The following is a 16060-nucleotide window of genomic DNA, read 5'->3' as shown; positions in this document are numbered from 1 at the left end:
ATGATAATGCTAACCTACTATAAGATACTATAATATTTTGAATGCAGTACTTTTGATGTCGACAGCGAATTTCTACTTATTTTATCTTTGTTTATTTACGTAAAGTGGGCTACTTCTTCCACCTGTAGTGTAGGCTACACTAAATTGTTCCCGAAAAAGCCAGTTTTCATGTTTTAATGCAGAAATACTAAATGTAATCAAACGTATCCCATCCCTGTGTGTTTTTGTAATGGCAGAGTGTACTTTAAAATGAAAGCGTGCATGTCTTCCGGTGGTGTGATGCCGTTTGAAAGGGGCCATGCTTGGCTGGACTCTGGGTTTAAGGAAGCTGGTCCGCCCGGCAGTTGCAGCGGAGGGAGACTCGACGGATCGAGCTTCAGGCGCTGTGTGAGCTGGCGACGGACCCCGAAATATCTCCACGACGACACTACAAACATCCTAAAATTCACGCAGCACTGAACACAATCTTACCGTAGAGCTGTTTTGTGTCATATCTAGGTGAGTTAAACTTCTACGCTTGTGTTTTTGTGCGAAATAGCCGAGGCTAGGAGGGTAAGCTGTGGCTCAATACAAAGGCTTTCTTTGCCGGAGAAAATGCCGGGGCTGCAGCAGCCGGGAGGCCCGCCTGTGTCTTTCAAGTCACCGACTAGCCACGGTTATCGCTGCAACGTTTCACACCACCATCTGCTCAATTTTCTCACTAAATATGTAGCCATACTGTTTTATAAAGACGTGTTTATGGAACTTTTTCGCGTTTAGAGGTGATATCGACTGAATACGGAGCGTTTTGACAACCGTGGCCGGTACGAAGAAACATGGTTGCTCTGCGGAGTCTCCTAGCGCTGCACGCCGGGCATCGGTGCAGTTCGTGCCGCTAGAGGGATACGGTGACAGCCGGGGTTTCTTTGTCGCAAACAGGAAAGGGTCCGGAAGGGAAAATACACCCAACAACACGGTTGCTTATGCAATCCAGAAAATGCTACCCATTTATGTTTGAATGTGCAGTTAAACTTTGTTAGATATGTCAAACAAAGTTGGCATACGACTACGTTATGCTACGTTTTTAGCTCGTTTTTTCTGCTTCTCGGCGTATTTTTTTCAGCGGGGCGTCTTTGGTTACCCATCCTGGTTTCCTGTAGTGGTTTGCTATTTTCTACACGTTTAGCAGGTTTTAATAATAGGAGTTGTGCATTTTGTCACTTGGTGTCAGGCTGTAGAGGGGATGCCCATATCCCCCTGCAGGGTGCAGAGTTCGGGAGGATTCACAATTAGGGTAGATAATAGGCTAAAGGCGGTTGCATAGCGACTCCTATAGCCTACTGGGATAATGTCTAGTAGCATGTATTTACATGGATGCACAATACTGGCTTTTGCATCGTTGATCTCTCGACATGACTCATTATAGTATATGGTTCACCAGGTGCCATCTTACCATTCAATATCTACGCAGCCTGGCAGGTATCCAGTTATATTTTCGATTTGTTTGCATGAACTGCGTTTGCACCATGAAACAGGAACAGTTAGGGTTACAGTCAATATGTGTTTAACTGTTACATTTACTCCAGTATTTGAGTATTAATACTTTTACTTCCTTTCATTTCAGAGGAAGGCTAAATATTGTTATTTTAACCTCACTACTTTTCTCAAACAACTTTATTCACTTTTGATGTTGAGATGGATCCTAAATGCAAAAGATAGATCAACTATCAATTAAAAAAGTTGTATCACAGATTAGGCCACCCAACAGTACAGTAAAATAGTCGTTTTACTCCTCCTTCAACAGCCTCAACATTAGTTAGTCTCATTAAAGCATGAATAATTGTATTTTAATAATGTAATGTTAATAATATTATGAAACAGGGCATTCTGCAAAAGGAGTACTTTTACTTTTGGTACTTTCTGTGCAAAATCACGAGTTACTTGGTTTTGAGAGAGACATTTATTTGTTTAAAAGCCAAATGCCACCTTGTTCCATTATATTCGAGGCAACGCAGGGAAAAAACATAATCTGTATAATATTCGTTTTCTGCATTGACAATCAGACAACATTTAGCGGGGAACTAATTTCCCAACAAAGGTCCAATATTGTGCACCCGTATTTATTCTGTACTTCATTACACAGTTTGATGTGTGCATAGTCAAAGCTGTTCATCAACAAGGGTTTAAACAATATCCAATCCAATGTGGTGTTAAAACTGAATTAGACAAAGGTTGTTCAAGAGACAAAGACCTATTGGATAAACATGATCATATAATGATTTTTAATTTAAAGTAATTGATACATTAATTAGACGGCATCTTTGTATTAAAGTACAGCCGTTACTCTCTCTGACATTGTTGGTGCTTCGTAATAAATGCATGACCCTGGGTGCGTTTCACTTCTCTTATTTTTCATTTCTTGCTCCTCGGTCTCGGTATCACCGGAAGTTGATTTGTCTGCGCCATCTTGAGTAGAGTCCCAGTGGCCTTATTTGTGCCGGAGGAGCGATAACGGAGGAGCAATAATCGAGGAACTACCAGACCATCCTCCAGTGCATGCACTGATCTGGCTGCTGTCAGACGATCAGCTGTGTGGAGTCATCACAAACGGACGTCGCTTCAGGTGACGCTCCGGAGGAAAGGACGTCCCATTGCTCTTAAAACTCATTTCCCTGCTTCTCGTGGTTTCCTTGCGTCTCTCCATGCTTCCCTGGTGGGAGGGACTAAACGCAGGGAAACAACGCAAGTGTATGGGCTCAGAACAGTCTCATATTACACACATGCACACAGAAGGATTCACACTTGTATTTCATGATCCGCAAAAGGATTCACACTTGTATTTCCGGATCCACACTTGTGTTTGTCAATGCACACACAAATGTGTTCCGTTTCATATACATGTAAATAAAATCCAAATACAGAAAAAAGTTTTACATATGTATTTTTGATCCTCACATATTTGTTTTCCGTTTAAAACCGCTGCACCTACAAACACAACCCGCTTTCTGTGCATGGATCGCTGTGCATTCGTGTGTGGGTTTTTTGAGACTCCCCTGACGGTCACCCGATTCGTACTTGTAATTTTTTATATCTATAGCCAATCAGATGTCTCCTCAATTCTAAGCCAATCACATGAGCGCGCCCCCACGAGGGTAGATTTCTTGCGTTCATGACGTAGCGCTTCATGTACGCATTTTGCGCTGTCCGGAGCTGACGGGTCCATGGAGCCTGCCTGCAGCTGCATTTCCAATAAGGATCTTACTTGGCAAAACGTTTATTTTGAACATAGCACACAAAAAGAAACAAATAATGACAAATGATAGAAAATTGCAAAACAGTTAGAATATATAAAATGTCTTAATTATACAATTATTATTATTAAACATATAATTATATCTAATCATATGCCCCCCATATTTTCTCATGGACTGCGTAATCATTGCAATACTGGAGTTTGTATGTGTTAAATGTGTGTAAAGTGGTGTCTTTTGCTTTAATAAAACATATTGATCACAAAAAAAAGGTCATTTTGCGATTTAGCGAATCTGAGTCTGCTGTTGAATCGTGCATGATGACGAGTCTGCTGGATCTCTGGATCTGCTGCTATACGGTTACGAGTCCGCACGAGTCTGCTATGTTTTGCACAGTGAGTCAGGATTTGCGAATCTGCGAATCTGCGAGTCTGCTGTTGACTCGTGCATAATATAGCCGCCGGGTGCTGGAGGAGGGGCTATGCTCGTGCACATGACGAGTATGGATCTCTGGATCTGCTATGCTATTACGGTTAGGAGCCGTCGGCTCCTCTGAGTCTGCAGGAAGTTTCACTGATCCGCGTCCCCTCCCCTGAGCCAAACGATCACTTCTGGCAGCTATCCTACTTGCCAAAGGGTAGGCAGATGGACTGGGGTACGTTGTAATGTGATTTTACATGTTATAAAGAGAGTAGCGAGTGACGCAATTTATAGTTTTAATTTGTACGTCACACCAAGTGTGGGACTCAAAGGACTCGGGTTAATGGAGAGGGGAGACTCGTCACGACCAGCTCATTTCTAGGATCCGGGTTAATGATCCGGATGAATCAGGACTCGCCCATCTCTAATATTCACTCTTAATAGTTTGATCGGTGCTCTCTATAAAGGCCGATCAGGAGAGCTGGATCTGATCGATATGGATACGTGAGTGAAGTTTTAGCGAGCTGCATGAGAAACTGACGGGCTGTCAGGAGAGAGGGAGGGAGAGAGGAAAAGAGATGATCCTTACTCCCGTGTTATTAGCCATATCCGGTCATAGTCCGGTAATTACCTGCTAACGGAATCTCTGCTACACAATTCTTCTTCTTATTATTATTATTGAAACATGACCGGTAAGTTTCAAATTTGTCCGGTAAAATAAATTCTGTCCGCGGAAACCCTGCTCGGACAGCGCAAAATGCGTATATGAAGTGTCATGAACGCAAGAAATCCTACCCTCGTGGGGGCGCGCTCATGTGATTGGCTTAGACTGGAGGAGACATCTGATTGGCTATAGGTGAAAGAAATGACAAGTACGAATCGGGTGACCGTCAGGGGAGTCTCAAAAAACCCACACACGAATGCACAGCGATCCATGCACAGAAAGCGGTTTGTGTTTGTAGGTGCAGCGGTTTTAAACGGTAAACAAATATGTGTGGATCAAAAATACATATGTAAAACTTTTTTCTGTGTTTGGATTTTATTTACATGTATATGAAACGGAACACATTTGTGTGTGCATTGCAAAACACAAGTGTGGATCCTTTTGCGGATCATGAAATACAAGTGTGAATCCTTCTGTGTGCATGTGTGTATTATGAGACTGTTCTGAGCCCATACAAGTGAGGGACGCAAGGAATCCATTTAACCGAAGTGAAACGTACCCCAAGCTACAACAACCCTTAACTTCAGTTCCTACTCCTACAATATCTTAACAGTGAGAATTTGGAAGATGTATTGTGTAAGGTTTATACAAAATTGTAAGCATGAGTGATCCACAGTGTTTCCCATTATACCTGCCAAGCAATACATACAAATGTATTTATTTCTCTTTACTATACATGCTTAAAGCCATAAGGGAAGCCCAATGTTGCCTTTGTTTGCAGACCTTTTAAATAATGGACATTGGGTATCAAAAATCTATCTACTGAAAGTTATTATTGGATTTATTTTAATTCATTCTAATTTTCCTTCATACTTATGCCAGAATGACGACAATTGTTTAATACATTTCATCTTATGTTGTCTTTAAGAAATTTTTGGATATACTTTATTTTAACTTTCTGAAGTCAGCAAAAAGAACTGAATGTAGTCTGACGGGCCTGTCATTGTTTCTCTATTTCTGTTCTCTCCTCAGATTGAACGATGTGATTGATTGGAGGCAGCTGCACTCCAATGGTCGAGGACCTCACCCCCCCTCCACTAGAATGTACTTGATGAATGTCCCTCCTGTCGCAGCGAGGCAAACAGAATGGAGAACATGTGGCCCACCTGGAGGCTATAGCCTTCCAGTCTGCTTCAATGACTCTGACCCAGAGTTGTCCACCAGAGGCACACCTATCTCAGATAAGGTCCAGATGATCATAGAGAGCCTTAGGAGCACCCAGTCCTCACTCGAGATGGGCGACGAGATCGAGGGAAACGTACCACCAGGACAGGAAGTTCATCCCCAAGTGTGCAAGGTTGCGATGGGTTCTTATGTGGGGGCTAAGTCCAAAACTAAAAGTCCCACTGAGAACCAACAGGCAGATGTTTCCTCCCCAATCAACCACGAGAGCAGTGACTCTGACAGCGATAGTTCTGTGGACAGAGGAATTGAGGAGGCAATACTGGAATATTTGAAGGAAAAGGATGATCACAAACGCAAGGCGGAACCATGCTTCACCTTTCTCGAATCATCCAACATTCCCAGGAAAAGCCCTCCTTTTCCTGAGGTTTCCAAACAGAACTCTGACAACAAAACATTTTTGATTGCCAGCAGCCAGTTCCCAGAAAGTGTCAAAGCTGAGACTCCCACATCACCAGCTGTTATACCTATAAAAAAGTATATCAAAGACAAAATCTCCCTAAATGAAAACACAGCTAATACATTTGATTTCAATAAAAGTTCAACAACCAAAAGTTTAGTCATGTCCCCAGAGCCAATGAAGATCCCCTCGAAAACAATCAACCTCTTCAACAAAGCAAAATGCCCGGTCAAAGTTAAAGTGGAGGAAGACTCAAATGATTCCAGTAGTGACGATGGCATCGAGGAAGCCATTCAAAGATACCAGTTGGAGAAAAAGGAGCAACAGGTCAAACCAGAACCCTTCATTCCACATGCATTAAAAGAAGAGTCTGACTCAACTAGCGATGATGGGATTGAAGAAGCTATTCGCTCCTACCAGCTTGAGCAACTCAAAGATAAGAGTGTCCTTAATCCATTCTTGCACAAGCCAAAACACTTTACTAAGTCTTTACTGCATGCTGTTGGAAGTACGAGCACTGAAACAATGAAGAAAAAAAGACTGAGAAAGAAGAAGACCGTTGCAGAGAAAGAAGTCAAATCTGTTCAAACTCCTTCTTCATCCATTTTCATACCCAAGAATACACTCTCCGGGAGCTCGAAGGGTAAAGGAAATGAATTGCTTTTGTTTCAAGTTGAAGGTTTTAAGGAGCAACTTACTACGTCCCCTTCGAAAATTAATACTACTGCAGAGCTCATGTGTGCTGAGGCAATACTGGACATTTCAAAAACTGTCATGCCTGAAGTCTTTCATCATAGTGTTGGCCATAGCAGTTGCACCCCCACCGAATCTTCTGTGCAATCATCCCCTCCTGGCAACTGCCCGGATGAAGAAAGTGATGGCAGCTCCATTGATAGTGAAGATGGGATAGAGCAAGAAATCAAGAATTTTCTTGAGCAGAAGGCCCAAATGCTCAAACAACCGCCCACTGCTAAGACTCAAGAGCCTCAAAGTATAAATGAGCCAGAGACAGCGAAAGAAGAACCAGTTGCAACTCAAAAGAAACCCCTAAAATTGTCTTTGACGCAGAGAAGAAAAGCAAAAGAGGCAAACCTGAGCATTTCCAACCCTCCAAGGACAGATGACAATGTTGAAGAAACAGCCACTAAAGCTTCACCTGAGCGTGGAATAGAATCCAGCCCATTATTAGTTTCCCAGAGTTGTCAAACACACCAAATGTCTGGACTAATCGAGACGGAGCAGAGTGGAGACAAAAGCAGCTCGCTTGACAGTGATGAAGACCTAGACACGGCTATAAAAGACCTGCTCAAGACAAAGAAGAAGACAAAGAAAAAGCGAGATCTTAAGCGGAAATCAAGGCTGAGCCTAACGGATGGAGAACCATTGCTGGGAAATACTTTAGAGACCAAAAAGTTAAAAATTGATCCTATTTCCATAAAAGTTCTGAAAAAAGTAGAAAAGAGAAAAGTTGAGGTGAAAGATAAGTCTGGATTAAGTAAAAACAGAATTTCACACCACAAACAAACCAATAAAAGTAAAGATATGCATGAAGGTGAATTGACAGCTGGTGTTCAAGCCACTCTGTTGCCGTACAATACACAGACTGCTGTTGAGACAAAGGAGGACAGCAGTTCAGTGGACAGCGACGATAGCATCGAGCTAGAGATCAGAAGGTTTCTGGCTGAAAAGGCGAAAGTATCAACCACGGAGAAAAGTAAAGATGAAGATGTATCAAGAAACGGTACTACGGCGGTTTGTGCCCCACTTCAAGAGAGAGACATTAAACAGGAAAATCAGCAGGCTGAAATTCCAAGTCCAGGACAATCTCCTTTCTGGAGTCAGCCTCTTCCCACACCACAGGGTTTGATGCCAGACATATCTGCTGTTGGCGCACAATCGCGTCTCTCCTGCGGCCCGACTGCTTTGGAGCCAGCAGACGGGGCGGGGGCGGCTAGAACTGAGCAAATGAGGCCTACCTTTGGAAAAGGTATCTTCCACAATGTCACCCCACAGATTGCGAAGGTTAGGCCTGTGTTGAGTCCTAACATTGCTCATTCTCGCTCTGAGGCAAACAAGTGGCGCCAGAGCTTCGGACTTCCAATTACTGACTCTAGGATGCCTAGTCGAACTCCATTCCATATCACATCTTCTAAAATCAGCGAGACTTCATCAGCATCTCCCGCTTATCAAAGCGAGGGGCCCAAATCACAAACTCCAGGCACTGTTTGGTCCTCTGCAAGGACCAGCAGAGCTCCTTTGCCCTGCTCCACAGAGACACATGTAAATGCCACGTTCAGATCTCCTGGTTTGAGTCTTTTGTCAACTGCCAGGCAGCATCCAAGAGTGTCCTTTACACAGAGGTCTCAGTTCCCTATAGAAGGAGAGACAGAGAGTATGGTGCACATATCTAAAGACAAGAGTGTGTTTGTTGAACTGGAGTCTAATAGGACCAACCATGTCCAGGTTCGAAGCAGGGAAAGAAGCGAGGGAAATGAAAAAGTGGACTTGCTACGTGAGATGAAGAGAGAAAGTGAGAGTATGGAGATAGACGATAAGGAAGAACATCTAGAGAGGAAAGAGGAAGACTTTATAGACGAGACAGATTGTGAATCAGGCAACACCAGAAATCCAGGGCAGAAGCAGGGCTATTCCGATTCGTAAGTATTTCGTTTGGCCTCTATGTCCCATAGCATCATGAATTCTATTTAAAATGAGTTTCTCAATTGTGACCTGCTTATAAATATAGTATAGGTTATGGTCAAGCTCATTCATGTATGGGACGGTAGGGAATGTTTGTTAATATGATAAGATGAAACAGGCTTTTTTTTTTATGTGTTTGTACATTTATATGGCTTTGCCACCATGGCAACTTTTTTTGTTATTTCATATCAGCAAACCTTTGGAAAGCAATACAGTTAAATATTCAAACTGAAGGCAGACTGAATAAGTAGTACGATTATCAAAAGGCTTTTTTGGAGAAAAAAACAGCATCATGCTAAATATCTTTCAAGTTTTACGTAAAAAGAAGTGACCAAAAAAAAATAAAAAAAATATATAGGGTTAAGACCAAATGCTTCAAATGTGGATGTATCTTTTTTAATTTACCACAGAGAAAACTCATAGCAATGGTAATCAGAAAATACATGCTGTCATCACAAAATCTTACCCAATATAACTTATGGGCTTACTTTAAGTCATTTCATGTGCAAAAGTTAAAAAGTATTGTTGTCATTGTAATATGTTTTCCATCATTGCCTTCATCAGGGGTATCTCAATAAAAGCCATAAGAAAAAACTAAATAAGTGTTCAATTAATTCACGTTTTGTACGGTACGAGTACGGTAAATCAAAAAACGACACAGTTTGGTTTCATTAATTGATTGGTAAAAAAATGAAGCATAAAAGAGCAAAACACATTTTTCTTTGTCAGAGAGTAAATTGCATTACTTTAGGTTTTGAACATCACATGGGTCTCTGAGAAGTTCTGATAGGTAAAGATGAATCAGTTGATAAATAAATGGCTAATAAATCACTAATGGAAACTAGGAGGCCACTTGCAGAATGCAGACCCAATGACCTCTCACCCATAGATTGAGAATAGCCTTTCTAACTTTTGCCCATAAGGGAAATAGCCAGGGTACACTTTAAAAACAGATTATACCCTTGACCCCTTGACAGGCACCTTTTGTAGACAAAATCTATAATAACATTTGGAGTGGAACAATCATGTTTCCTCTCTTAACTACTGTAGAAACATTAAACCACATCTTCTCAACATTTGTTTTTCATAGTGCCCTTTTATGGTTTAAACTCAGATTAAAACGTATTGCTCGTATAAAAGCCACGATGACTCAAGCGTTTTTCCAGAAGCCACATGGTTATTTCTCTCTGGTTGATTATATTGATATTTAGTGTGTTCATTTCTTTGTCATGTTGACGTTTTCTTGAATTTCCTATGTGAAAAAGGTTATTTATTTTTGTTTATCAAACAAAAGAAGTTACTGAACATGCTGTGCATTGCCAGGTTTTGTAAATATTTTGTAAGATCTGTTTCTTTTTTTCTTTTACTCTTTCAGAAAACAAATTGTTGCTGTGTCTTTTAAGTGCATCTGTGTAATAAAGATTGGAATCCGAGCTACATTGGGTCCTCATTAATAATGTATAATAACTCTAATTGCATCACTGTAACGCTCATCGTGGTTCATTGAACCCTTACAATTTGAACTTGCACACTGTTAACTTGCTTGAAGATGGAGTTTGTGATGGATTAATAGAGCATTAAGTCATTACTGGGAATTTGTCTGATGTGTGTCCTGCTCTTTGCCCAGGTCTTTGTCCAGTGCTATTGACCCTGGCATCACCTTCAGACCTTGCATAGCTCTAACCACGGAGGATAGAGTCAGGATGTTCGACACGAGGTTCCTTACACGCATATGCAAAAAGGTACAATTACATAGAAACCCCAGTGTTAGCTGTAGCTTAGGTTTCTACTTTCTACACGCTGTATCTTTTGACCTGAAACCAGATATTTTGCAACACAAAATCTCAGACCCTTCAGCTACGGCAACAGCAATATTTGGGTGTTTTTGTGTTATTATTTTCATTAGATGTGAGTTCAAAGTAATCAATATCCAGAGTGAGAATCATTGCAATATGTTGCAGGGGGTTCCTTCTTACAGCCGTGCTCCTGTGTACAGAAAGGCAGTGGAATGTGTCAAGAGAAAGCTTCAGTTCATTCCTGTCGACAGGTATGTGTGTGTGTGGTTAGACCTATATGTTTTTTTCCACAGTGACTAATCACATTCAAATAAAAACCCATTCATTTTGGACGATTTTCATCTTTTTCAGGAACAGTGAAGCATCCAGCCACCACAGCGTAACAAAATAAAACATACCTTTGCATTTGAGGCATGCATGGTATCGCAATATGTGGGTTGCTGAATAATTGTTTACACTTCATTAGGCGTTAGAAGATTTGGTGTTAGACTTGATGTTGAAGGCAGGTGGCATTGTTTTAAGTTGGATTTCAAAAGAAACATCTTTGTCATCTTCCTAATTAAATATTAATAAGGTTTTTCCAAAATATGTAATGAGATTTGGAAGTTAATTTGTTGTTTATTTAGCCAATTGATATTACCTTATTATTATTTTCCTGCACCAAATAGATGGCATGAAACATACTACAGCTGTTATTGTTTGTTTTGAAATATGTCATCTTTATTGCCAGACATGTGTTCTATGAGTTATTTCTTAAAAGTAACGTTGGTTTATATTGTGTATATCTTTTAAAGCCAAATAACACGATGCCGTTGTCAGTTGTGTTGTATTTCTTTTTCAATAAAGTTTAAACGTAAAGACAATGATTTGCCGTCATGGGTGATGTAGTTTAATGCATAGAGCGTTCACGACAGACGGACTTTACGGCAGTCCCTGAACTACAAACACGCAGTCGCAGTTTGCTGACCTTCCGTGGTACTCAAGCAAGCATGGCTGCCCGGGCACTTACGAAAGGTATGGAAGCATGGTTTACTATCCGACAAAGTAATGTTATAAACTGAATCATGTGGGAGTATCACAAACAATAAACATGCTGTAGCATTGTTCTGTTTGTAATGCTAACGGGCACATTAGCATCACAGCTAACGTCCGTTACGTTAGCAAGCTCCGTAGCTAGCACTACTCGCTTGTCACAAGTTAACTTATATCGGTTTCTTTGACTGATATTTGTGTTTTATTTCAAGGGCTTTGGGCGCTACGACAGTCCAGAGCTGTTACAATGGGATACCCCGCTTCTGGACATTTCTACGGCACCGAGGCAGCTGTCAAATCACCTCAACTACAAGTTAAGGATGCTTCAGGTAATCTAACAAATGCTTAACCATCAGGTCAGGTGTGTGCAAGTTTGTTTTATGTTAGACTTTAAGCAATGTCATTTCTCCTACATACAGAAAGGATAATGACCCTGCCACTCGAGAAGCCTGACTTCTTTCGTGTGTCGGAGCTCTTCTCGGTCAAATCCCTGTTCGAGGCCAGTGTGCATCTTGGACATAAGAAGGGCTGCAGACACAGGTTGGTATTAGTAAAGCTCATCAGCCCTTTATGTATTTTGTTGCGTTGGATCTGCAGTGACATTGGGGTGGGAATTGTTTGGTTAGGGTCATCCATGTACCATAACCGTATACCGCAGAGAGATACATAATGGTAAAGCAACTCTATTTATTCAATAATTTGAGTGTAAAAGATTGGCCTGCAACTTTCTTTTCCTTATCAAGTAATCTGCTGGCTGTCTTCAAATACATTTATGTTTCGTTTTGGGCTCTTAAATGTCAGAAACAACTGAAATATCACATTTTCTACACTCGGCACTGAATGTGTCGTCCTTAAATTAATTTTAAAGGTCTCTTATGCTCTACGATTCCAGTGAAACTATCATTGGCCATGCAATTCTTTGTTCACAGGTTCCCTTCAACAATGCCAATGTTTTAAAATGCAGCTACTAATCAGTTTGTTAGTTAGTTGCTGATTGTTCTTTTTCAGTTGTACAACCAATCAAATAAATTAACAAATAGCTTCTGATCAACTAAAGGAAATTGACCAGTGTTGTACTTTGGATTGACCTTGTTTCTGTTTTGATTTTCGAAAATATTGATTCAAATTAAATCAATTACCAGTTTCAACCCAGTGGAGTAAATCTAGAGCATGGTAACTGTACAAATTCTGGACTGCCCTGTGTGTGCCCTATATATGTGTATACATACATACACAGGGTTCCCGCGGGGTCTTAAAAAGTCTTACATTTGATAATCAGAATTGAAGGCCTTAAAAAGTCTTAAATATTATTATAAGAAAAGTCTTAAATATGATTTTAGAAGGTCTTAAAAATGATCGGATTTGAAAGGTACTTCTGTGTTGAGTTCGTGTCTAAATGTGTTTTGGGGGAAATGTCCGGGCTGCAAAGTAACCAGTACGGTAATAGCCTTTCAGAAAGAAATATCTCGTCCATTAAAGGTGGGGTAGGTAAGTTTGAGAAACCGGCTCGAGATACACTTTTTGTTATTCCATGGAATGCTCTTAACATCTCGATAGCAATGAATATCTTAAGTGCTTTGACAAAAAATCCATAAAAATATTTCATCTGTGGAAGCCGTAGTACTGTAGAAAGCACGACCAATCATTTTAGCCGGCCCAGCTAAAATAACTGGATGGCCTACCTGCCTGTCAGCCTTCCATCTGTGCACAAACTTATCTCGTGCCCTCATTGGTCATTTGCGCGTTTGTGTGTGTTGGAGGAGGGGCTCTGTAAGGAAGTGGCAGATTTTTTCCCGTTGTGTATTTTCAAATTCTAGCGCACTCGAGCCGGTTTCTCAAACTTACAAACTTACCTACCCCACCTTTAAGCCCACATATCATACTCAGAAACTGTGGCAATGAATAGTATGCAATATCATACATAGCCTAACTGTAATTATTTGTGTTCACAGGCTCATGGAACCATACCTGTATGGCTGCCGATTGGAACAAGATATTATTGATCTGGACCAGACCATGGAGCACCTTCAGCTGGCCCTGAACTTCACCGCACATGTAGCGTATCGGGGGGGCGTCATACTGTTTGTCAGCCGCCAGCGTCAGTTCAGCCAGCTGGTGGAGAGCACTGCTAAGGGATGTGGGGAGTACGCTCACACCCGTTACTGGCAGGGCGGCCTCCTCACCAACGCCCCGATCCAGTACGGCCCTGGGGTCCGCCTGCCAGACCTCATCGTCTTCCTCTCCACTCTCAACAATGTGTTTCAGCAGCACGTGGCAATCAAAGATGCAGCAAAGATGAACATTCCTACAATTGGAGTGGTGGACTCAAACTGCAATCCCAGCCTGTTGACGTACCCCGTGCCCGGCAATGATGACACGCCTATTTCCATGGAGTTGTACTGTCACTTATTCAAGATGATTATCAATCGTGCTAAGGACAAAAGGAAACGCATGGAGCTGCCGTCCGCTGCTCCTCTTCATGCCTCTGAATTATTGGGATTAAAATCTAACTAGTGTTTGGGGGGAAGGCAAGAATGCTGTCTTGTGTTAAGGGTTGCAACTCAAAATTCAAATTATTGTAATAATCGATTCATCTGCCACTTCTGGACTATAAATTGTAAGAAAATTGTGAAAAATGTCCATTCCAGTTTCTGAAGATGTCATGTTTTGTCAGTCAATAACCCAAAAGTATTCAGTTTAATTTGATATAACAGAATAAAGGACAACATATACATATTTGAAAGGCTGGAAAAAAGCATTTTTGCCATTTTTGTAAATTACCTAAGCAATTAATCGATTATCAGAATATTTCTCTGTAGATTTACTGAGCGTTGCAACTCCACTAATGTTAAGACTGAAGTTGTGTGTATGTTATTATTATTATTATTAAAGGAATCTTTTTGTTACGTATGGTCTTCTGGTTTTAATTTAATAACCTACTATATTTTTGTAGTCTTTCACTGTTTTGCAACTCTGACTAAACAATGAATTTTGTCTACTGCCATAATCTAAATTCTTGTGTTGCTGTTGTGAAAGTGTCAAATTACTTAAAAAACTCCTGTTGTAGTTTCCCAGGTACCAGAATGATTCTGTTCAAATTGCTTGTTTTATCTACCCATTGCTGTAAAATGCTTAATAAAAGAGGATATAAAGGGAAATCAGCTTTTTTGCATGAAAAATGACCCACCATCCTAGCCAAATCCCAACATCACATAAAAACAAACTAAATGTCCAAAAAAATCAAAGTAATATGAAAAGCAGGTTAATGCCATCAAAAACAAATAAAAAGAATCCTTTCCCTTTTCAGTACAAACAAATGGCACCCTCACTTTATTAGTGACTACACAAATGGGCGTTTCGCAGCCGTGATGACGTTTGGTCGCAAATTATTAGACAAATTATATCGCTTAAACCAAGTGTTGTTTTTCATGTTCGCTCAGCAGTTTCCTGCTTTGCCATGGCAGGTGATACACATGCAACAGGCTATTTTTTTGTTTTAAGCTGTTTATGATTATCTATGGCATCATAATAAGAGTTTTGTGTTCTCTTAATTGACTTATCCTAGGCCAATTAGTTTATCTAAGTTAGCCGATTTTAGCAGATTTACTGGTGCTGTGTGAGGTTGGGTGTGGCTGCTTGCTGAGAGCACTGAGACTGTTACTGGTGACTGAGAGCTGTCATCAGTGGTCTGAATGTCCTTGGTCCTTTAAATCAAATAATTTATAAAGAATTACCTCAGTTGTTCCTTGTATCTCCATCTATCTAATTACCCATTTAAAGGTCCCATGTCATGGCCATTTCTACTGATCATGTTTCCATTGTTGATGTCTACTAGAATAGATTTAAATTGTGCAATTTTCCAAACTCACATTGGTTTCTCATACAGCATCTCTGTACAGTATGTGTATTCACTCTGTCCTAAACGGCTTGTTGGAGCTCCTGCCCCCCCCTCCCCCTGTGAGCCCAGTGTGCTCTGATTGGTCGGGACGTTGCGAGGCTCGTTGCTGCTCGCCGCTGCTGCGAGCTGCTGCGAGGAGCGGACAGGTTTCCGGGTCGGCGATACAGCGAGAACAAGCGAAACTCATCCTGAGCACACACAAACACTCACAGCCGAAGTAAAAACAATAATTGTGGCTTGATATTGAGTAAGAAAAAGGTTTATAACGCTGTGAGAATGGGTCTGCGGAGAGCATTTCTCCGCGATCCCAACTCGTCTATTACCAGCGTTCAGGGAGCTCTATGCAAGTCAATGGGGACTCCCTGTTAGTTAGCCAAGGGATCCTGGTGTGTGAGGTGCTCCGCGGATTGGTCCATTTGGGCCAATCCGGTCATTTGTTGTTGATTTGGGTGTTCACACGTCACAGAACCCAGGAAGAAAACAATGGAAAATGAGAAATCTCCAACGAGGCGTTCTGGGGCAGCATAGACAGGTCTTTTCTGTGTTAGAGTTTTACTCGCTACAGGGTGTACTTTGAGGGTTTGTGACTCTGCAGACCGTTTACATGCAGAAAAACCTTCATAACACACAAGGGGACAGGTAATAACCGGAAAAGCATGTCATGGGACCTTTAAGAAA

General features: G+C 41.1%; 2 protein-coding genes across 2 annotated transcripts; both read left to right on the top strand.

Annotated features, from left to right (window-relative positions):
• Positions 1 to 313: 313 nt before the first annotated feature.
• On the top strand, positions 314 to 11259 carry ppp1r26 (protein phosphatase 1, regulatory subunit 26). The gene is made up of 5 exons (XM_034123065.1): positions 314 to 498; positions 5347 to 8613; positions 10284 to 10398; positions 10618 to 10703; positions 10804 to 11259. Exons 2-5 carry the CDS (start codon positions 5417 to 5419, stop codon positions 10841 to 10843), a joined length of 3438 nt encoding a protein of 1145 aa, XP_033978956.1. The 5' UTR covers positions 314 to 498; positions 5347 to 5416; the 3' UTR covers positions 10844 to 11259.
• A 67-nt stretch (positions 11260 to 11326) lies between these two features.
• On the top strand, positions 11327 to 14636 carry mrps2 (mitochondrial ribosomal protein S2). The gene is made up of 4 exons (XM_034123066.1): positions 11327 to 11466; positions 11697 to 11813; positions 11904 to 12024; positions 13437 to 14636. Exons 1-4 carry the CDS (start codon positions 11442 to 11444, stop codon positions 13996 to 13998), a joined length of 825 nt encoding a protein of 274 aa, XP_033978957.1. The 5' UTR covers positions 11327 to 11441; the 3' UTR covers positions 13999 to 14636.
• The last annotated feature ends 1424 nt before the right edge of the window (positions 14637 to 16060 follow it).

The sequence above is a fragment of the Trematomus bernacchii genome, unplaced genomic scaffold (assembly GCF_902827165.1).
Source record: "Trematomus bernacchii unplaced genomic scaffold, fTreBer1.1, whole genome shotgun sequence".
In the NCBI taxonomy this organism is placed as follows: domain Eukaryota; kingdom Metazoa; phylum Chordata; class Actinopteri; order Perciformes; family Nototheniidae; genus Trematomus; species Trematomus bernacchii.
The sequence above is the reverse complement of the archived record's forward strand: the minus strand, read 5'-3'. Positions and strand labels throughout refer to the sequence as shown.